General features: G+C 53.0%; 3 protein-coding genes across 8 annotated transcripts in view; 2 read left to right on the top strand and 1 right to left on the bottom strand.

Moving 5' to 3' along the window:
* The window catches only part of CSNK1G1 (casein kinase 1 gamma 1), a gene marked incomplete at both ends in the record, with an annotated part of 111,848 nt that extends 105,325 nt beyond the window's left edge, over positions 1–6,523 (top strand). For 2 of the 4 annotated variants that reach the window (XM_080693194.1, XM_080693192.1), the window contains one exon: positions 6,451–6,523. In XM_080693194.1, the coding sequence (XP_080549320.1) occupies positions 6,451–6,523 (73 nt within the window). Of the gene's footprint in view, positions 1–922; positions 978–6,450 lie in introns of those variants that run through there. The other 2 variants (XM_080693195.1, XM_080693193.1) reach the window with 1 other exon arrangement.
* A 1,541-nt stretch (positions 6,524–8,064) lies between these two features.
* PPIB (peptidylprolyl isomerase B) lies at positions 8,065–14,153 on the top strand (the record flags this gene model as incomplete). The annotated part of the gene is made up of 5 exons (XM_080690822.1): positions 8,065–8,199; positions 8,797–8,910; positions 9,569–9,662; positions 12,866–13,050; positions 14,031–14,153. The coding sequence occupies 5 exons, from the start codon at positions 8,065–8,067 to the stop codon at positions 14,151–14,153; spliced, it is 651 nt and encodes a 216-aa protein (XP_080546948.1).
* Positions 14,154–15,052: 899 nt separating this feature from the next.
* On the bottom strand, positions 15,053–17,915 carry SNX22 (sorting nexin 22; the record flags this gene model as incomplete). Of its 3 annotated transcripts, none has more annotated exons than XM_080692982.1 (6): positions 15,053–15,171; positions 15,564–15,649; positions 16,149–16,243; positions 17,080–17,184; positions 17,427–17,510; positions 17,841–17,915. In XM_080692982.1, the coding sequence occupies 6 exons, from the start codon at positions 17,913–17,915 to the stop codon at positions 15,053–15,055; spliced, it is 564 nt and encodes a 187-aa protein (XP_080549108.1). The 3 variants fall into 3 exon arrangements, with proteins under 3 accessions (XP_080549108.1, XP_080549109.1, XP_080549110.1); XM_080692983.1 differs by having other exon boundaries at positions 15,564–15,631; XM_080692984.1 differs by lacking the exon at positions 17,080–17,184 and having other exon boundaries at positions 15,564–15,631.
* Between the last annotated feature and the right edge of the window lie 3,870 nt (positions 17,916–21,785).

The following is a 21,785-nucleotide window of genomic DNA, read 5'->3' as shown; positions in this document are numbered from 1 at the left end:
CTTCTGCCCTTCGCCTTCTCGTTTCCTTTGTCAGTCCTGGAGAGAAGGTATCTTCTGCCTTCGTCACCCTTCTCTGGATTGTTTAAGCAAGAGCCGCTTCCTAGTTAACAGCAGGAGTGAGGAGTGGATACTCAGGCTTATGGGGGTGTCAGACTGAGGCTGTTCCCCAGGTGGTGGCACTTGGTGGACCTTGAAGGGAGCTGTTCCTGACTTGTCCCCACACGGGCTGGTTCTCAACCCCATTTGGCACAGCAGCAGCCTCAGGAAATAAGGAGTATCCTGCAACCAGGGAGCCTTCTTGGGCTAGGACATTGCTCCCTCAGAAAAAAAAGGGGGGGGGGCTTGTGCTGGTCTTGAGAAATAGGGGTTCACAGTTCTTGTCTGAGTCAGGGCTTTTCCTACCTACTCCAGGTATGTGGGTAGGGGCAGGAACGGGAGTAGAATCATTAGTTATTTTCCTGGTAGTAGAGTAATATCCTCTCAGAGTTCCAAACTTTGTATGGAACTTATTTGCCTTTGTCTAGCCTCTTTGCCACTGGTTAGTGAGTTACATTAATTTGTCTTCACTGTCAAGGAAATTGATAGTGATATGCAGGCTATGTGTATGAGGCATCTGGTTTGAGTGTGAGACTAAGAAAGAAGCCCTCTTCGTCCTCCTTCCATAAATGCCTGTTCTAGCCCTGCCCGGCCTGCAGCATTCAGGGAGTTATGTTGGGTGGTTGCAGATTGAAACTCAGTAGCTGTTTGCCTTGACTTCCCTGGCAGACATTGCTCGCTGCCTCCAGTGTGCACACTCTAGAGGCTGGGCGGCCCTGTGGGTGGGTGTTGGGGGACCCCAGCCCCTGCAGTAAGCAGAGGCAGGCTGCGGTCTGCTGAAGCTACACGCCTCTACCTCTGACTTGCAATGTTCCTTGTGCTCCAGGTGCTGCTGCTTCTTTAAGAGGAAAAGGAAGAAGACTGCTCAGCGCCACAAGTGACCAGTGCCTCCTAGGAGTCCTCAGGCCCTGGGGACTCTGACTCGATTGCACCTGCAGCTCCTGCCATTTCTCATTGGAAGGGACTCCTCTGTGGGGGAGGGTGGAGATCCAAACCAAAAAGAAGAAAGCAGACACCCCCAGAAGGAGCTAAGCAGGCTGCCGGTGCCCAGTGGGCCAGTGGCCATCCCCACCTGCCTGAGGCTCTGAGCAGGTCCCAGAGCCAGTTCCTCCACTGCTTCCCCTCGGGCTGCCTGGTTGACTCTCCTGCCCATTGTTTACAGTGAAGGTGTCATTCACAAAAACTCAAGGACTACTGTTCCTTCCCCTTCCTTTACTCCTGGTTCTTGCCCCAACCTTGCCCCTCTCCAGCATAAAAGCTAGTGACTAAACATTGTCCATAGAAGGAGCTCAGGAGGCTGGGGTGTGGCCAAGAAGGTAGGAGGAAGATGGCAGATCTGGGCTGGAGAAGAATCTTTTCTACCTCCCAGGCGTGTCTAGCAGTACGGCTTCCTTTCCCTGTGTGCCTGGGCAGCCTCCGACGCAACTGGCCATGGGGTTCAGGTTCTTTCCTCCCACCTTCCTATGAAGTTACACTGTAGGACACAAGCTGTGAGAAATCTGCGGTCTACTGTCCCTGTGTGTTGGCGTTCTTAGCTTTCTTGACAAGCAAATTCCTTTCTTCAGACGGTAGCAGGACATGCAGATTGTTCTGAGCAAAGGAAAGAAAACTGACTATTGCACTTTTAGTTTTTTTTTTTTTTTAACAAAAAACATGGCAGATGCATATTGTGTCTGGTTATATTGGGGGTTTTAACGTTTTTCTGTTTTGAGGGGGATGGGCCAGCCAAGCCATTCAGAGAGAACATGGGTCCAGAGGATATACTCGGAAAGAGTTAGATCTGCAGCACCCAGAAGAGGAGAAGCCAAACTCTGTGTCATTCTGAGTGAATACTCAGGTTGGCAAGGAAACATACTTGAATTCTCATTCACCTTCTCAGCTACTGAAGAATGTCCCTACCAGAGCTTCTTTACCTAATCAGCCTGCAGTTTGAAATCCTAGCTCTCCAGGCGTGGATTAGCAGCAGAGTCAGACTGTCCAGGAGACAGCTCATCTCAGAGAAGAAGATGCTAACAAAAAATTCTTAAATGTCTATTTCTTCCACTGCCAGGGACTTCCTACTAGATAGCCATGTGACTTTCTGGTGACTTAAGGGACAGAATTAGAAATTAAACAGCTACCACATATTGCCACTAGTGGACAAAAAGACAGTGAACCTGCCTTCCATCTGCCAGAGAAGCCTCAGGGTGTGGCATCATAGGGCCAGGAAAAGAAAGTCACCATGTTCTGTCTGCCCCATAACTGAGTTGCAGCATTTGGTTTGGCCTGCCTTCACAGAAACCAGGCCTATGAAGATCTTCTCTGAGCAGGTCCAGAGCAGAAGGCCTGAGACTCAGTACATGGGGCTGCAGTGAACAGGCAGGTAATACAGGTTGGTGCTGGACAATTCCAGAAAAAAGGAAACTGGAGTGAAATATCTGAAATTATCTTCTCACTTGAACTCCTTCCAGATAAAGTGGCCATGCACCTGAGCATGTTTTTCCCAGTACACCTGCCACCTGCCACCAGGATATATCTATCTGACACACTGCCAGCAAGTGTCTTGGTTCCTCATTCTGTTTGAAAAGGTAATAATGTGTGGAGTTAATATTATGCTTGACTTTCATTTGAATTTAGTGGCTCTTCCAAACAATGACTTCTCATTCCCAGCATGACAGAGGAGAAAAGATAACGTACATCAGGGGACGAGGTCTTGTATCTGGGAGGGGAGAGCTAACCATACAGGACAATGGCTCGTTACCTAGTCTGGTGGTCTATGGAGAAAACCACAGAAAGCCTCACCTCTGGCTCGAGGTATCAGGCGTCTTTTGAACTGGAGGGTGAGGGCTACTTTCTAGTAGTTGGCTTTTCCTGGCAAGTCCCTTGATGTCCTTTACATGGAGCAGAACGAGCAGCATTCACGTGAATCAGAGTAACTGGGCTTCTCTTCCTTTGGACCTTGGCTAGGGAATGTCATCTCACTGGCCTCAATCCTGCTTAGCTCATATAAAGATTGTAATCTTCCATTTCTTTAAGAGAAATGCTTCTGTGTATGAAACAGTGGCAGGGAAAGGCAGTGACATATCTCTTCCCCACAAGGATTTTGGATAATGTTCCCTTGCCATTATCTAGTGGTTAAAGCTCATTCCTGAAATTTCAATTGGTATTTGGGCAACTCTAACTTCCTGTATAGAAAAATTAATTTCTCATCCATGTGTAGAAAATGCCTTGCCTCTCAAAGGAGGGCAAAGGAAATGGTGGCAAAGTCCAGAGCATCCTGGCGCCCTGTATCCCACTAAGTGCCTCCTCCCACCCCACTTTCACAAAAAAGCAAAGGCAGTGACCAGCTTGGCTGTAGGACAGACAACCTTGCAGCTGGGCTTGCGACCATTTTTTGTCTTAAAATTTTTTAAAGGCTAGCTCTTGAGGGGTGGACCCGAGCAGTTGGCAGTGGAAGTGGGGGGGTCCTTCTTGATGCACTGTTCTCACCCTGCAGCCCCTACACATCTCTTACTGCGGACTTGGTTCTCACAGAAAGGGAAGAGCCTCAGGTTCCTTTCGCATGCAGGGTAACGGTAATCCTTCCAACACCACTGACACTCCAAGGTGGCCCTAGACCTGAGAGATCCTATTAATGATCTTCCTTAAAACAAAACAAACCCCAAACTGAGTATCCCAAAAGCAGTTTAGCATCAGTTCCAGCCTACCAGCATATCAGGCTCCCTTGGCCATGCTGCGGTGGTGTGGCTGTGTACCTCAGCCGGATCCTTGGGGACAGCGCTCCTCCTGTCCTGCCCTCCAGATCCACTTGCTGTGTAGTTTTTTAGCTTTCCCCACTCGGCAGTTGTGCTGCCCATGGATCATTTTTTTTGGGGGGGGATTCATGCAGTTATTTCTCCTTAAGGTGAATTTGGATTCCATTTATTTAAAAAAAAGAAAGAGCCCGTATACTAGGAGTTCTCTTGAGCCCTGTAGTCCCTCAGGCCTTGCAGCCGAGTGGACACAGGCAAGCATGCCAGGCAGGATTCCAAGGCAGACAGTGTCCTCCACTTGTGCCCGGACCAGGGCTTGCCTCTGCGCAGTCCAATCAGGCAGATTGCTTGCTCCTTACTCCTTGGTACTTTGCAGAGTTCTTTGCAGATTTGCAGATTCTTCGACCAAGGCGGGCGGAGTGTCCCAGCAGCCAGTGTGCATTCATGACTGCCTTAATTAGCATTCCTTTTTCAGTCTGTCTGGAAGTAAACAGGGTCTAGGAACGTCTGAGTCAGGTGACTAGGCTAGCCTTCTGTTAAAATTGCATTTTATTTTGGAATGCTTGAGCTGCAGGAGACCATGGGGATCCTGAGGTTTCTAGTAGAGGTGTTAGTTTTCTGTTTATTTTCAGTGAACTCCAAGAACACAGAAACAGTCCCTGCCCATTAGCCAGACGCCCATTAGTCAATGGGGCTCCCATCACTTCTAACTTCCAAATTAGTTAGGTGGAAGCATATGCTGGTAGTGCTTATTCACCATTGGTTTTAAGTGTTAGTAACCACTTAATGCCAGAAATTAGCAGCAGTGGGAATGTTATCCTAAAGTGGTTACCAATAATCATAGCCTTAATTTTTTTCCTACAATATTCAACATAGAATCCATCCCACCTGCCAGGGAGCAAGCATGGCCTGCTTTTCTGAAAAACGAGAAAGCAGCCTAGCAGCACCTCCTTTGAGGAGCGGATCTTCTTCTGACGCATCTCTCTCAAGCCTGCATGCCTCCCGAGTTCCAGCCACCTGTTCCATTTCAGTTAAGCCCATTTTCCATTCTTGTTGACTTGCCCTGGCAGTGTTGTCTCCAGTGTCAGAGCCGTGCTACGGCTAGAGTTCCTCAGATTGTAGTTTCCAGAACCATAGGCCAAGCTTCGCGTCAGGCCTCTGCTGCCATCGCCACCACTGCCCCAACGTGGGCAGAGGAATTCCAGATACCCTCAGGGAGCCAGGATAACTAGGTACCCCATCTGGATTGATTGGCTGTGTGGGTGAGGCACTTTTCTCTGGGGTTCTGGTTTCACAGACTTTAGGGGAGTCCCATATAAGAGATTGATGGCCAGTGACCCCCAGTCTTCCCCACGATGGGACGGTAGGAATCAAATTGGGATTCCTTTGGGTTTGGGGTTTTTTGAGGGGTGGGGGTTGGTTTTGTTTCTGAATAAGAAAAGGAAGAGGCAGCCATGTCCCTTCTGTGGGTTTGTAGTTTTGAGCAGTGTTTTTGCCACAAATTGTGAGAGTCTGATCCAGTAAGCAGTCTTAAAAAATGTTTTTCCTAATCCCTTTTGCAGGTGACTAAGTGCAAAAGAATAGGTTTCTCACTGTATTCAGAATAGTAAGTAGGTCCCTGAATATAGGCAGTAGTAGTTGATATATTTTCTCAAAAACCAACCAAGAAACCCACTCCAGTATTTGTAGCTCAGCTTACAAAGGAAAATGAACGTGTACTCCATATATTTCTTGTTTGATTACCAAACTTGATGTTATAAAGAAACCTCAGTTGTGTGGAATTTCTTTTTTCTCTGTTCCTCCTCACAATCACTTTCCCGGTGTCATCACCATCTTTAAGGTCTCAGAGCAGAGGATTATTCACAGTAAGAAACGGGGGAGCAGTGCAGCCATCCCAGTAACGTGCGCTGGGGGACTGCTCCCCTAAAGGCCCCCAGCCCCTGTTCAGGGTAGATGAGACATTTCAGTGTTCCTCTTCATGAGCTCCAGACCAAATCCCAGGCCAGCCCTTGCACCAAATACCTTTTTAGAAGGCGTATCAATCTGTTAGGAATGTCTCAGGAAAGATGAGCCATTTCTTTGGGGGAGAATATATTTGCAGATGGGGGTGTGCGATTGGAAGCATGCATGTGTGTGTGTACATGTGTGTGTGTGTGTGTGTGTGTGTGTGTTCATCTGCGTGTATTTCACTTTAATCAAGTCTCATAGCCCAGGCTGCTAGGAAACATGTGCTCCTGAGTATTCTCAGAGTAAAGAAGTGAGTTTCTCAAATCAGACTCTCAACAAGCTGGCTCTGGGATTGAGCCCCATTTATCAAGCAAAGAGAAGAGTAACAACAGAAAAGATAGAAATGAAACCAAAAATATTACATATTCCCCCCCCATGGAAAATAATGTTAATTCAGCAATTCCCATTGGAAATATTACATGCTCTAATTTATTATGTTATTATTTGTGTGTTTCTTTAATCTTTGCCCATTATACTCTTAAAAGATGCTGGGATGTTGATTACGATTTTTAAAAACTAGATAATGTATAAATCAGCTGTGGAAATCAGTTTTAATTGATGTGTGGTTGTGTCTGATTATTGTTAAATGCTTTTTTTTAACTTTTTTTTTTTTAAGATATGTAATGTCTCTTAAACCCTGGCACTGGTCGCAAAGCTCAGCTGTGAAAATGAAACTTGTAGTATTTTAAACCATGAATGTCATTTTTAAGTGTATTTGAAATGGTTCCTCCATGAGAGAGACTTTACACCATTGGGGAAAACTCCTCTGCAGAGGAAGTAGCCTTCGTTGGAGAAAATGGAAAATGGGTCCTGATAATGTAATCTCAGAGTAGCCCATTTCCTTAGGGCACCATGGAAAACACAAATGTGATCTTTAAGTATACCTCTTCCCCAGTTTGGGGAGGAAAGGACTCAGTTTGCACCCTTTTTGTATGTAAAATTAAATGTCTTACCTTTCTTGGCTACTTTTAGTGGTTTGTTTTGTTCATAATCTGCTTTTTAATCTCCCCTGGCTCCCCCCACCCCCAACTAGGGATGGAACCCAGGGGCATTCTACGTCAGAGCTGCACCCCCAGCCTTGTATTTTATTATTTTGAAAGAGGGACTCACTTTGTACCTGAGGCTGGGATTACAAGTGTGCACCACACCCGGCTTGAAAATTACTTTTAAGGATATTTAATAACACCACAGGTCCAGATTTTGGAGTCAGTGTATCGCTTTTATTCTTCTGGGTGTGTTAGATTCGAAGTACCAAGGCATATATGTTATAAACTGGGACAACCCCAAATGTGTGTGTACTTCAAGGTCCCGCGTGGTGGCGCAGGTTTGTAATCCAGTATTTGAGAGGCTGAGGCAGGAGGATCGCAAATTCGCGGCCAGCTTCAGCAATTTGGGCCTCCGTAACTTAGTGACACCCTGTTTCAAAATAAAAAACAGCTTGGAGGTAGAATAACCCTGAGTTCAGTTCCTAGTACCAAAAAACGTAGACGGGCGACACATCTGATTTTCCTGAGGTCTCTGGCAGAGTAAAGAAGTGAACTCCAGGTCGCTGCACCCAGTACTTGAGCACAGTGCTAACGGGAAGCCGCCCCCGCGCGTGAGCACTCGCGCAGCAGCGTCAGAGCGCGCCCGGACCGAGGCGGGAGGCGCAGGCCTGCGGAGCGGAGAGAAGACTAGGACACGGCAGGAAAGTAGGCTTGAGGCGCGCCGGCTCCTCCCGTGGGCGGGGCCGAGCTGCGCACCCAATGAGGCCGCGAGAACGTGGCAGCCGCCGGCGCGCCCGCCCCGCCCCTCCGGGCCCTACCACGCGGCGCCCTGCAAGAGGGCGCTTCGGCGCGCGCCGGCCCGAACTCCCCCGCGCGGAGGATGGCCCGCCCCGCCCCGGGACCTACCATCCGCCGCCTGGGCGGAGGGTTCTCGGTACTGCAGGCCCGCCTGAGCACCCCCGCGCGGTGGCCGCGCCCCACCCCTCCCCCGGGACCTACCATCCGCCGCCTGGGCGGAGGGGCTCTCGGCGCTCGCCCCAGGCCCGCGAGCAGCCCAGAGCTCCCCCGTGCGATGGGTGCGCCCGCCCCGCCCCCGGGACCCACCATCCGCCGCCTGGGCGGAGGGGCTCTCGGCGCTGCAGGCCGCGATCTCCCCCGCGCGGTGGCCGCGCCCGCCCGCCCCGCCCCGCCGCGCCCCACCCGCTTCCGGCCTGGCCGCTGGCCCCGCTCGCCCCAGCCGGTGAATGCTGCGCCTGTCGGAGCGGAATATGAAGGTGCTCTTCGCCGCCGCCCTCATCGTGGGCTCCGTCTTCTTCCTGCTGCTGCCAGGCCCCTCCGTGGCCGATGAGAAGAAGAAGGGGCCCAAAGTCACGGTCAAGGTCTGGGCTCCCCTTCCCGCGCGGCCGGCGAGGCCTGCTCCGCGCGGCCGCCGCCTCTGGGGCCCCGAGCCGAGGCCCTCCCTAGCTGCTGTGGCTGGGGGCGCCTGGGCCGCCCTGCCCTCCGAGGCGAACGAGCCGGGCTCTCCTCGGCGCCCCCAGCCCCCGTCCGCACCCGGGGAGGCAGCGGAGCCGCGAGGCCAGCACTGGCGGCCTCAGAGCAGCCTTTTTGCAAATAACCTTGCAGTGCTGGGGAACTAGTGAAGAATGGGTCTGTCCAACCTTTATTTTCCTCAAACCAGGTTTTGGCATTTAAAGACAGTTTAAACTTGCATATGGTGAGAGCAAACATTGTTATTCTGTAATCTATGCAGAGTGCAAACAAACATTTTTCCGGGAAAGGGTCTCGGGCTTTAATTCTCACAGGGTTTTCGCCTCTACCAAAATCAGATTCAGAACATTGCTTTAAAATGTTGCTCTGTTCTCTCCCATCCTCGAGGTAGTTTCTTGGGCCTTCCCTGCTCTACTAAGACACCCCCCCACCCCGCCGCCGCCGCCGCTTTTAAAGAGGTTAAATTAAAAAGCTTCCCCCCCCCCCAGGTGTACTTTGACATGCGAATTGGAGATGAAGACGTAGGCCGAGTGGTCTTTGGGCTCTTTGGAAAGACTGTTCCAAAAACAGTGGATAATTTTGTGGCCTTAGCTACAGGAGAGGTAAGTGGCTGCTGCAGACATTGTCAGCTCCAGGAGGTATGGATGCAGAGTGCAGCCCATCTAGTGCGGAGGACCGAATGTCTGTGGCCTGGGGGACCCAGTGTGGCCCTATTGAAGAGTAAGGGGCCCACAACTTCCAAGGGAGACTTCATAGTGAGATGCAGCTGGGGGCTCAAGGAAACAACAGTACTACTTTAATGAAGTCACTATTCTAACTTGCAGTTGGACCAGCAGGTCTGTGAGGGGACATGCATTATGTGACAGGGCCTGGGAACTGCCCATGGATGCACGCTTGAAATCCCAGTACCTGAGAGGCTGAGACAGGAGAATCACAGGTTCAGGACCTGCATCAGTGACTTAGTGTGACCCTGTTTTAAAATAAAAAATAAAAAAGCACTGATAGTTTAGCTCAGTGGTAGAATGCACCTGAGTTCACTCCCCAGTACCACAGACAAACAGGTCTGGAGACTGTAAAGCAGAGGAAGGTGGAGTCAGGGCTTTCCTGGATCCATGCTCTAGCCTGGGCTGCGCAGCCCCTCACTCTGGCATGCTGACCACTGGGTCTGGCCAGCATGGGTCTTTGGTGAGCAGGAGGTGGGGACTGGGTTCTTGCAGGGCCACCCCACCTCCTTCCTTACCATCTCATCCCTTTTTCTAGAAAGGATTTGGATACAAAAACAGCAAATTCCATCGTGTGATCAAGGACTTCATGATCCAGGGCGGAGACTTCACCAGGGGAGACGGCACAGGAGGTAACCTCAGGTGGTCTGGGCAGAGGGGCCTGTCAGTGTAACCGGCTAGTGGAGGACTGGGCTGTGCCAGACAGACAGGGCCTCTTGTCTGCTTTGAGACCAGCTGCACCCTTCTGGGCAAAGGGAACTGGTACCACAGAGGGGCTCAGGTGGGTACAAAAGGTTCTCCTCTGGGTGCAGGCCCGCTGACCAGTCTGTCGCCTGGTGACTTTCCTCCCTGTACTCTTAGGGTTGCGGGTCAGAGTGGCAGCAAATGAAGATGATCATGGGTAGTGTTACGGTGGGAGAAATGTTACGGTGGCCCTATTGGGCTTTCAGACTGTAACAGCGAGGTATAGCAGTGGGATCTTGTTCTGAGCTATGTGTAGAAAACAATAGTCCGAACTCCTATGAGCTTTAGCAATTTTTTTATTATTACAAAGATGGAAAGATAGGACAGAGTTAATAAAGCCCTGTACCAGAGGTAGTATGGGGGGAAGCGACTTGAAAAGAAGTCACCGAGGTTTTTCTGGACCCAGGACTGGGGGAGGGGGAGGTACTGAGGATGGAACCCAGGGGCCTTCTACCTCTGGGCTACACTCCCCAGACCTATTTTATATTTTACTTGGAACCGGTCTCTTAAACCAGCCGAGGCTGGCTTCGAACCTGCACAATCCTCCTGTCTCAGCCTCCCAACCAAGGGGATTACAAGCGTGTGCCATCACGCCGGGCTCCCAGGACATCTTATACCAAGCACTAAACTATCAGTGCTTTTTTATTTTAAAACAGGGTCACATGCTGTTACAGTTTGAAAGACTTCTGACCAGACTAGATTCATCCTTTCTCGGGGCAGGTCTTCTGATGTGGGGATTCCTTCCCGTAGACCTGCCCGGTCTCTGCCACAGACCCCCAACCTTTGGTTACACCCCAAAATGTGCTAGTTGATAATTGGTGTCTGGGATCTCTTGAAGGTTCATGGCATCCCCCCACATCCTTGGGGAAGTTTGTTTGTTTGTTTATTTATTTATTTTTGCCGGTCTAGGGATGGAACCCAGGGGCATTCTACCTCTAAGCTACATTCCCTGACCCTTTTTTTGTTTGGAAACAGGGTCTTTCTAGGCTGCTGAGGCTTGGTGTTGAACCTGCAATCCTCCTCTCAGCCTCCCAAGTCCTGGGATTACAGGTGTGTGACACCAGGCCTGGCTTCAGTTTCTTCATTTCTGAAATATTCATTAGCTCCTACCCATAGAGTGGGCTGTTGTACACTACTTAAGCTGTTTGGAGCAGTCTCTGCGTGTTCCGTCAGTTCCCTGGGCATTCGCTGTCGTGGCAGGAGTGGAAAGGAAAAATAAATACATGGAGGAGAGAGATAACATCGAGCAGTGTGCAGAGGAAAAGTTGTCCAAAGAATAACTGAGGGCTGGGCATGGTTGCGCACGCTTGTAATCCCCACGCTTGGGAGTCTGAGACAGGAGGATCGCACAGGTTCAAAGCCAGCCTCAGCTACTGAGTGAGGCGCTCAGCAACTTAGTGAGACCCTGTTTCCAAATAAAGTATAAAATAGGTCTGGGAGTATAGCCCGGAGGTAGAAAGCCCCTGGGTTCCACCCTCAGTACCACCCAAAAAAAAAAAAAAAAGAATAACTGAGTAATCTCAGCATTCGGGAGGCTGAGACAGGAGGATTGTGATTCGCGGACAGCCTCAGCTACTTAGTGAGGCCCTTTGCAACTCAGAGAGACCCTGTTTCAATATAATGAATAAAAAATAGGGCAGGGAAGCTGGGCATAGTGGCGCATGCTTGTAATCCCAGTACTTGGGAGGCTGAGACGAGAATCGCACGTGTTCGAAGCCAGCCTCAGCTACCTGAGGTTGTTCTCAGCAACCTAGTGAGACTCTTTCCAAATAAAATATAAAATAGGTCTGGCGGTGTAGCCTGGAGGTAGAAAGCCCCAGGGTTCCAACCCTAGACCCACACACACAAAAATAATAATAATAAAGGAATAACAGCCAGACCTGGTGACTCATGCCTATAATCCCAGTACTTGGGAAGCTAAAACAGGACTATTGCAGGTTCAAGGTCAGCCTCAGCAATTTAACAGCCTATTCAAATTAAAAAGGGCTGGGAATGTAGCTTGGAGGTAGAATGCCCCTGAGTTCAATCCCTAGTATGGGGGGAGAGGGGGAGAATTGCCGAAGTCTAGGAGGAGAGATGGTGTGTGTTGGATTTGAAGGGAAGAACTACCCCTTTCAGTTTGGAGCTCCTTGTATCTTAGGAAAGTAATTGGAAATAAATTTTGGGGGATTTTCTGGATACCCCCAAGAATTGAAATCCCACAGTTGGTTGAGACTTACAAAGAGGATCCTCCAATGGGAGCACCCCAGCCACGAGTCACCACAGGATAGCAGCAGCTGTTCCTGCTTGGTGAGTGAGAGGTGGGACACCGGCCCAGACAGCCCCAGCCCACCATCAAGTCCCACCGTTCTTGGTTCTTGGTCTTCCTACCTGCCACACAGTCACGTCTCCCTGGTCAGCCCCAGCCCAGTGCAGTTTCCCAGCGTGGCTCCACCCTGTGGAACAGCAGGCTGGACACAGACACATGGAGAACGAAGAGAGGTGGCTGTGTGCACATGAGGCGAGGTTCCTGGTCAAGCCAAATGAAAGGGGCCCGGAGTCCAGTGGTGTGTGGTGATGGAGAATGAGGTTCCTCCTGGAAGGGCGTTTGGAACTAGGGTCTTGGAAGAGCAGAGATCTGTGCTCTTGGCTCCCTTGTCATGCGCGTGGATAGACATGTCATCCATTTATAAGCATAGATTTATAAGCATCTTTTATTTGCTGTTATTCCCTGATAAACAGCTCTTCTGGTTCTCCAGGACCCAAATGGCAGTCCCTGTCTTTTGCCCCCTTCTGCCCCTCCATCTCATCTGTGTCCTGTTTCTGCTTTGCAGCCGTGCTTCGCCTGCCTTGTGTGTTCTTAGAAAGTCAGGGATAATATGTACCTTAGTTAAAAGCCTTAAAGTAACCCCTTCTGTGAGCTCTCCACTACATCAGCCTGGCCCATGTCACAGCTGGCATGATTTGACTCTTAGGCCAGACGATAGGAAAGGGGGCGGTGTTTATGTACCTGTGTACCTCTTAAGCCCAGCCTGGCAACGAAGAGGTCGAGCCCTTGAATCCTCACCCCCAAAATATGCTTGATTTGGACCAACCCAAACTCTCCTCCCAGGAAAGAGCATCTATGGTGAGCGCTTTCCCGATGAGAACTTCAAGCTGAAACACTACGGGCCTGGCTGGGTGAGCATGGCCAACGCGGGCAAGGACACCAACGGCTCCCAGTTCTTCATCACCACCGTCAAGACGGCCTGGCTGGACGGCAAGCATGTAGTGTTTGGCAAAGTTCTGGAGGGCATGGTGAGTTGTGGGGCAGGGCTAACCCTGGCGGTCCTCCCCAGAGGTCCTGGGGTAGCATTTCATCCCACTCCCAAAGAACCTCAGCCAGATTCAGACTAGTGCTCATGTCTCCTGACCTTGGGGGAATCCAGAATAAACAGCCTGGCTGATGCTCAGGAGGCTGAGCTGGGAGGGAGGGTTCCTTGAACCCAGCCTGGGCAACATAGCAATGCCCTAAATTTTTTTTTTTTTTTTTTTTTTTTTTTTTTTTGCGGGCCTGGGGATGGAACCCAGGGGCATTCAACCTCCGAGCTACACCTCCTGCCCTATTTTTTTTATTCTTTGTTTTGAAACTGGGTCTCACTGAGTTGCAGAGGGCCTCACTAAGTAGCTGAGGCTGTCCGCGAACCGCAGTCCTCCGGTCTCAGCCTCCCAAATGCTGAGATCACAAGCATGCGCCACCACGCTCGGCTCCCTAGCTTTTTTAAAAAAGAAAAAATACAGGTAAACAGCTAGCATCACTGTGCCCCAGCGCTCGTGTACAGTGCAGCCGCACGTGGTGTCCTGCAGAGGTCATCGTGGTGATGGCCATCCAAATGAGGACCCCTTGCTGCCTCACTCCCCAGCCCCTTCTTCCTCCTCGCCCTTCACCCAGCCAGGGTCTTAGCAAAAGCCCTGCATCTGCTCAGGGTCAAGTCTGCGCCCTTCCCACTCTGGCTTGGCACCCTGGCTTTACGTTCGTTAGAATTTGGGTGCCTCAGCTCGGTATGATGGCACACACCTGTAATCCCAGGCTGAGTCAGGGGGATCACAGGTTCAAGGCCAACCTCAGCAACTGAGTGATACCCTATTTCAAAATAAAAAATAAAGAATATAAAGAGGTAGAATGCCCTGGGGGAGGGCAGGAGAATTGAGGTGCCTGGTTCGTGTGCTGTCGCCCTCAGGTGGGCGGCCTCCACCTGCTGACTCCCCTGCTGCCTCTGTGCACTTTTCTTTCCCAGGATGTGGTACGGAAGGTGGAGAGCACCAAGACAGACGGTCGGGACAAGCCCCTGAAGGATGTGATCATTGCAGACTGTGGCAAGATTGAGGTGGAAAAGCCCTTTGCCATCGCCAAGGAGTAGGGCCCAGGGCCACGTCCCGCTGAGCAGCCATCTGACAGGCCCTGTTGCCCCCATGGGGTGGAGGAAGCCCAACACCCCGACATGGGGTCCCGCGCAGCACCAGCCCTAGTGCTGCATCCGGTGGAGCGGACCCACTCCCCTTGCATTCCGTGGGCCCAGTTTTGTAACAAACATCTATTAATGCTGACCAATAAAAGAAAATAGGAGTTTTTTTTTTATAACCTGTGTGTGGGCTAGTTTTGTGGGTCTGAGTACCTCCCCTTTTCTCATCCCAACATGTCTGGGACTCCCCTCTGGTGATGGATGCCTCCTTCCTCGGGCTTCTGCCTGAACATGGACCCAGATCTCTCTACAAAAAGGCAAGCAGAACACCAGGCAAGGTGGCACACGCTTGGAATCCCAGTATTTGCAAGGCTGACACAGAAGGATCCAGGTTCACAGACAGCCTCAGCTACTTAGGCCCTCTGCAACTCAGTGAGGCCATTTCAAAATAAGGAATAAAATATAGGGCTGGGCAATAGAAAACAGCTTGGAGGTAGAATTCCCCTGGGTTCCATCCCCAGTACTGCAAAAACAAACAAAAAAAACTAGGCAGGAGTTCTCTCCTGGCCTCTGAACTTTGCCAGCTGCTGTGCTTCTGCCTTTACTACTCTTGTTTTCTGGTCTAGGTTAAGAAATGACACCTTCTCTTACCTCCATACTGACTTCTATTCCTCAACGCTAGCCTTGCCTTGGCTTTAAGCCTCTGAGCTCTGCCACCCCCAGCTGCCAGTGCAAGCAAGTCCAGAGCCTGGGGAAGTCCCAGGTCCAGGCCAAAGGAGGACCCATCCCTGGTTCCTTAGACGGAACACACAGGGCTGAGGCAATCCTGACAGGTGGCCCAGAGTCTACTGGGCTGATCAGGGCATTGGCGGAGGAGCAGGGTAACGGTGAGCCTTTGGCTGGGCCGATGCCGGGTTAGCGCTGAATCCGTAGAGGCCCTGGAGTACGCCATTTACCACCACATCTGGCAGAGGTTCTGGGATAGAAGTAAAATGCAAAGGGCGTAAGGTGGAGAATGATGTGGGACAGGACTGTAGCTCCCTGAACTTTTGCCACCGGCTCAGCCACCTCGGGATAAGGAGCCTCTGCGAAGGCAGCTGGTAACCACTGTCCACCAAGTGAGCTGCTGGTGTTCCCAGGCCACCACCTGTGCATGTCAGCTTGACAGCAGGCTGCGGAGGAATGCGACCAGGGGAGCCAGGTTTGAGTGTCCATGAAGCAAGCTACAGGGTTACAGGATCAGCAGTTTGTGGCCTCAAAGGGCAGTAGGAAGGACACGCTGGCTGGGGGTCCTGAGAGCTGAGAAATAGCCTGCCCACCACCCACTCTGGCATCCAAGCACTAGATACCAGCAGGGAGGCCCCTCACCTGGAGAAGGGGTGGAAATGAAAGGATCCACGCAGAAGCTGATGACAGGTCGGTGGTGCAGCTGCGAGCTGGGGGTAAAGAGGCTCCTGAGCCACGGGACTGGGGGGAGGGCAAAATCTCGAATGGGGTGGAGACAAGAACTGAGATCACCAGGGGCCCACAAAGGAAAAGGTGAGGGGGAGTGGCGTTCAGGAGGCACCAACAGGAAAACTTGGACCTGCAGGCCCATCTCCCAGCCTGTGGCCACTAGGGGGCAGCAGGAGGTGGGCGCAGGCCAGGGCTTGGACTTGCCTGCTGTCGAGAGGCAGGAATTTCCCCAGGGTTCTGAAAAGAAGAGAAGCACTGTAAGCTGCTTGGGGATTCGCAGAAGGTGAGGACGGGGTGGAGACACAGAAGCCCAGAACGTCATGTCCCAGGGGACCACTGCTTCTATTTGTAACAAGCCCAGTTCCGGAGGCAGAGTGGCTGGGGTAACCAAGGCTGTCCAACCCTCCACCTGGGTCAAGAAAGCTGATGAGGGAGGTCAGATATGTAAAGGAAAAGGGCTACTGAGGCCCCTGTCCCCCCAACACTGGCCCTCCTTACCCCCAGCTGCTAGCCTTGGGGTCTGTGGGAAAGTGCCGAAGTTTCAGGAATTCCAGTAGCTCCTTTGGCACATCCTGGTTCAGGTACAGGATGCCCTAGAGAGGACAGAGGAAACCTATAATCAGACCTGGCTACTAATTTGCACAGCCCAGTGCAAATGAAAATGTGAGGCTCGGGTGTATTCATTTCGAGTCACACCCCCGCCCCCGCTGCCATTTTGGCATGGGGCTGTATTTCTATTTTCTGTATTTCTATCTTTCTAATAAACTTCTTTAAATCTTAAAAAAAAAAAAAAAAAGTGAGCCGGGCATGGTGGTGCACGCTTGTAATCCTCGCACTTGGGAGGCTGAGACAGGAGGATCGCAAGGGTTCGAAGCCAGCCTCAGCTACTTAGTGAGGCTCTCAGCAACTTAGTGAGACCCTGTTTCCAAATAAAATATAAAAAAGGTCTGGGAGTATAACCTGGAGGTAGAATGCCTCTGGGTTCCACCCCCAGTACTACCAAAAAAAAAAAAAAAAAAAAAAGTGAGGCTCTTCGGTTCCAAATTAAGAATTCCAAGGCAGTGGGAGCAGAGCGGGCTCTTCTGAGTGCTGGGTTCCATAGCTGGATGGAGTGGTCCCACCTGCAATCCCACGCTACCACCCAGGGGGAGAACCAGCCTATGTGCACCACGAGGTCAGCACAGGGCTAACCTGGAAGGGAAGGGAACTAGCTTTCCTTGAGCTGGGACCACCTGCCTCCTGGTTGCCTCATCCATCATGTCAACAATCTAGAGAGGGACTTTTGGACTCATTCCTGCTGGGAAGACTGAGGCTTGGGATAGCGAATAATGTCCACGAGTTGTAGGGGGTCTCCCATACCCCCACTTCTCTATCTGGGTCACATCTCTGACCTAGCTGGCAGGGGGAGGGGCAATTGACTCTCCCACACCTGGATATAGGCCTCCAAGCCCTGCCGGCGCTGTTCCAATCCTCTGGTCCTCCAATTGGGCAGGCGTTTCGATGGGAAGTCGGGCACTTTGTACAGTTTCTTGATCTGCCAAAGGTTAGGAGGTGCAATGACAGCATCCCAACAGAGCCCTCAAGCCCACCTCGCTCTGGCCGGGAGTCCTCCCCAGACCTCCCCGCACCCCCTGCTGCCCGGGACAGACCCTGGTAAGTGGATGGGACGGGGCGAGGGACGCCGGAGCACGAGCTGGGCATGCAGGGGTAAGGTCAACGCAGCCCGTGGGGAGCACGCATCTCCGGCCGCCCCCGGGGTGGTTCGCGCAGCCTCACCCGCTTGTGCAGCGCGTGGAACTCGCTGAAGCGCCGTGGCACGGTGTGTCTGCGCCCGCTGCACAGCACCTCCACTCGGAACACCTGGCGGGCGGAGGTGTGAGCCCCGGAGGACGCCGCGGCCTCGCCCCCACCTCCCGCTCAAAGGCGCCGAGCTCTCCCGGGACCCTCCCGCGCGGCACACACGAGTGCAGACGCGGCGGGCCCGCCCCTCCGCTCCAGGCGGTCCCGCAAGAGCCCACACCGCGGTCCCGGGGCTGCGGTCCAAGCGCGCCGAAGCCCTGGCGCTCGGGCGCCCCTGGACCGCCCGGCCAGCGGATTCGGACACCCGGGTGACGGAGGATGGGTCCCCACGGCGCTCGGCGCGCGGGCAGCCGCGGGCCCTGCCCCTCCCTGTCCAGTGGCCCTGCTCACCATGTGGCTTTTCTCCGGACTCTGTCCGGGCCCCTCGGCCTCAGGCCCCACCGACGGGATGTGAACTTCCAGCATCCGCGCGCCAGCCGGGGCCGCTGCCGCTGCCGCTGCCGCTCGGGGTGCAGCGCGGAGCCAGCTCTCCCCGGGAGCCCAGCGCGGACCCCGCGGGCCCCGCCCCGCCCGCGGGCCCCGCCCCGCCCGCGGGCCCCGCCCCGCCCGCGGGCCCCGCCCCGCCCGCGGGCCCCGCCCCGCCCGCGGGCCCCGCCCCGCCCGCGGGCCCCGCCCCGCCCGCGGGCCCCGCCCCGCCCGCGGGCCCCGCCCCGCCCGCGGGCCCCGCCCCGCCCGCGGGCCCCGCCCCGCCCGCGGGCCCCGCCCCGCCCGCGGGCCCCGCCCCGCCCGCGGGCCCCGCCCCGCCCGCGGGCCCCGCCCCGCCCGCGGGCCCCGCCCCGCCCGCGGGCCCCGCCCCGCCCGCGGGCCCCGCCCCGCCCGCGGGCCCCGCCCCGCCCGCGGGCCCCGCCCCGCCCGCGGGCCCCGCCCCGCCCACCTATCAGCAGGTCACACTCCGCAGGCCCCGCCCGCGGGCCCCGCCCCGCCCCCTCAGGTCCCGCCTCTCAGGCCACAAACCCCGCCCACCGGCGAGCAGGTCGCACTCTGCAGGCCCCGCCCCTCAGACCCCGCCCACCCACCTGCAGGCCCCGCCCCGGGCTTCGCGGCGCGGCGCGTCCTGAGCCCCTGAGATTAGGCGGGGCGCCGGGCCTGGCGGCGGCCCCCACGCAACCCCTTGGGTCTAGAGCCCGCCGCGCAGGGGAGGAGCCTTCCACGGAGAGTCATCCGTGTGTCAAACATTTATTGAACTCCCACTGAATGCCAGGTACGGTCGAGCCAAAATTCCACCTGTGCTCTGCTGAGTGCCGGTCTCGGACGCGGGCGGAGCGGGGCGCGGCCTCGGACCCGCCCCCACGGGCCTGTTCCTCAGACCTTCCTTCCCAGGGACCCGGCCGCCCCAGCGCCTTCCCTTCCTCAGCCTGCCCTCTGGGAACACTTCCAGCGGAGGCCATGCCTGGGAAAGGCTTGACCCAGTCGGGTCATTTGTTTTGTTTTTGTGGTACTGGGGCTTGAACCCAGGGAGCACTCTTCCATGAGCCACGCCCCCAGTCCTTTTTTATTTTTATTTTTATTTTAAAGATAGAATCTTGCTAAATTGCCCATGCTGGCCTCGAATCTGGGATCCTACTATCTCACAAGTTTGAGGGAAATTTAGTGAGAACCCGTCTCAAAATTTAAAAGAAATATATTTTTTAAATGGGTAGGGCAAAGCTCAGTGTTAGAGCACCCATGAGTTCAATCCTCAGTGCCACAAAAGAAAAGAAGCCCAGCCTCTGCTTTAGGGATCAAACAGCCTGGATATCAGAAACTGTACAAAATAGAAATTATATGCCTTTAGGGAGAGCATATAAAAATTAAGGGAAACTGGGCACGGTAGTGTGAATTTATAGTCCCAGCTATTTGGGAAGCTGAGGCAGAAGCACTGAGTGAGCCCAGTTCAAGTCCAGCCTAGGCGACATAGAAGAAGGAAGGAAGATGTATTGAGGCCAGGTGTACTTGGGAGGCTGAGACAGGAGGATTGCAGAGCCAGCCTCAGCTATTTAGTGAGGCCCTCTGAAACTTAGACCCTGATTCAAAATAAGAGTAAAAAATAGGGCTGGGGTTGTAGCTTGGATGTAGAATGTCCCTGGGTTCAGTCACCAGTAAAACACACACACACACACACACACACATATAAAGAAAGATGATGGTGGGTAGGATGCATATTAAGCCCTTGGCATAGTAGGTTTTAGGAAGTAATAGCACCTCTACTGGAGGCACATCCTGGAAGGAGGGTGGTGATGGAAGGATAGGGGAGATAGCTAAAGGGAAGAAGGACTGTAGGAGGTGGCACCAGACTTCTCTTGCCTACTCCTTTGGTCAAGATACTCCTAGGAATGTGTCAGGCTTATTTTTTTTTTTCTTTCTTTTTTTCAGAACTGGGGATTGAATCCTCTGAGCTATACCACCAGCTCAATTTTTTTATTCTTCATTTTGAAACAGGGTCTCAATGAGTTGCAAAGGGCCTCACTAAGTAGCTGAGGCTGTTTCAAGCCTCCTGAATGCTGGGATTACAAGCGTGCACCACCATACCTGGCTTATTTATTCATTTTATTATTTTGTGGTATTGGGGATGAAATCCAGAGGGCCTTCTACCTCTGGGCTACACCCGCAGACCTACTTTATATTTTATTTGGAAACAGTGTCTCACTAAGTTGCTGAGAGCCTCACTAAGTGGCTGAGGCTGGCTTCGAACCTGTGCGACCCTCCTGTCTCAGCCTCCCAAGCGCGGGGATTACAAGTGTACGCCACCACGCGTGGCTTATTTATTTTTTTTAATTTTGAAACAGAGCCTCAATAAGCTGCGGAGAACCTCACTAAATAGCTGAGGCTGGCTCATGCCTACAATCCTCCTGTCTCAGCTCCCCCCCCCAACCACTGGGATTACAAGTGTGTGCCACTGGCCCGGCTTGAACTCTCTCACTACATGTGCTGGAAAGGGCTTCTGCTGCCCTTCTCAGCCCCCGCCCCACAGCAGGAGAACCCCATGGCAGGAGCCCTCTATCCCCCAGCCTCTGCCACAAAGGCCTGTGAGGTGAGAGGGGAGGGCCTGCCTTTCAGAGCTCACACCTGGTGGGAGGCCCTGTGGAGGCCTGAGGAGCACCTTCTTAAGGGCTGGGGAGGGGGCTTCCCTCCCTCTCTTGTTAGTACAGAGACGCTGCTCTAACAGGATCCAAGAGGCCAAGCAAGTCTCACCAACACCCTGTCCCACAATTCTTCCTCCAAATTCCATCCCATAGGGACCCCAGAATCAGGAAGCTGAAACTCCCTGTATCCTGGTGTGGTCCCCTGGAAGGGAAATGGCCGGCAGTGAGGAGAAGTGCTGTGTTTTCATTTCCTCCCTGGCTTTCTGGGGCCCCATCACTGAGGGACTCTCCTTGGCCCAGGGTCCTCCAGCGTACCGACTGCTCAGGACACCTGTTCTAGTGACCTCCTGCCCCTCTGTCTCTGGATCTCCCTGCTTGTCCTTGCCTCCCACCCCAGTCAATATAAGGTCCATTCTCCACCCTGCGACACCAGGGTAGCAGCAAGCATCTGCTTTCCCACTGCACTAAAACAAAACGTACTCTCCTTACTACAGTCTGCAGATGACAGCGGTCTCCATCTCCCCTCTATTTTTTTTTTTTTTTTTCAGTACTGGGGACGGAACTCAGAGGCTTTCTACCTCAGAGCTACACCCCCAGCCCTAGTTTTTATTCTTTATATTTTGAAACAGGGTCACTGAGTTAGTTGCACAGGGCCTCACTAAGTAGCTGAGGCTGTCCACAAACTGCGATCCTTGGGTCTCAGCCTCCCGAATGCTGGGATCACAAGCGTGCGCCACCATGCCGGGCTCTCTCCCCTCCTTTGCTTTCCTCTCTTCTCACGCACCAGCTCCTAACCACAGTGACCTTCTCCCAGTTCTTCAACGCTGACAAGTTCTTTCTTGTCTCAGGACCTTTGTACTTACCATTTCCTCTACTTGGAACACTTTTCCTTGACTCTTCACCTGATGTGCTCACCCTCCAAATCTGAGCTTGAAACTCACCTCCTCAAAGAAGCTTCTTCCCTGACCCCTGTTCACATCACTCAGTCGATGTGCATTTTACAGTCCGTGATTATGGCTTTTTATTATATGTCTCCACAGTGCCAAGCATCCAGTATAAGTCCTTGGTGGTTGGAATGGTGGGATCCCTTTTCTCACTCAGTAAAAGGCTCATGGGACAATCCTGTAACAAAGGACAGGTTAACAGGAGAAAAATGAAAAGTATAAGAAGCCAGGAGTGGTAGCACATTCCTGTAATCCCAGTAATTGGGAAG

Source organism: Muscardinus avellanarius, assembly GCF_963383645.1.
Source record: "Muscardinus avellanarius genome assembly, chromosome: 3".
NCBI classification, from domain to species: domain Eukaryota; kingdom Metazoa; phylum Chordata; class Mammalia; order Rodentia; family Gliridae; genus Muscardinus; species Muscardinus avellanarius.
The sequence above is the reverse complement of the archived record's forward strand: the minus strand, read 5'-3'. Positions and strand labels throughout refer to the sequence as shown.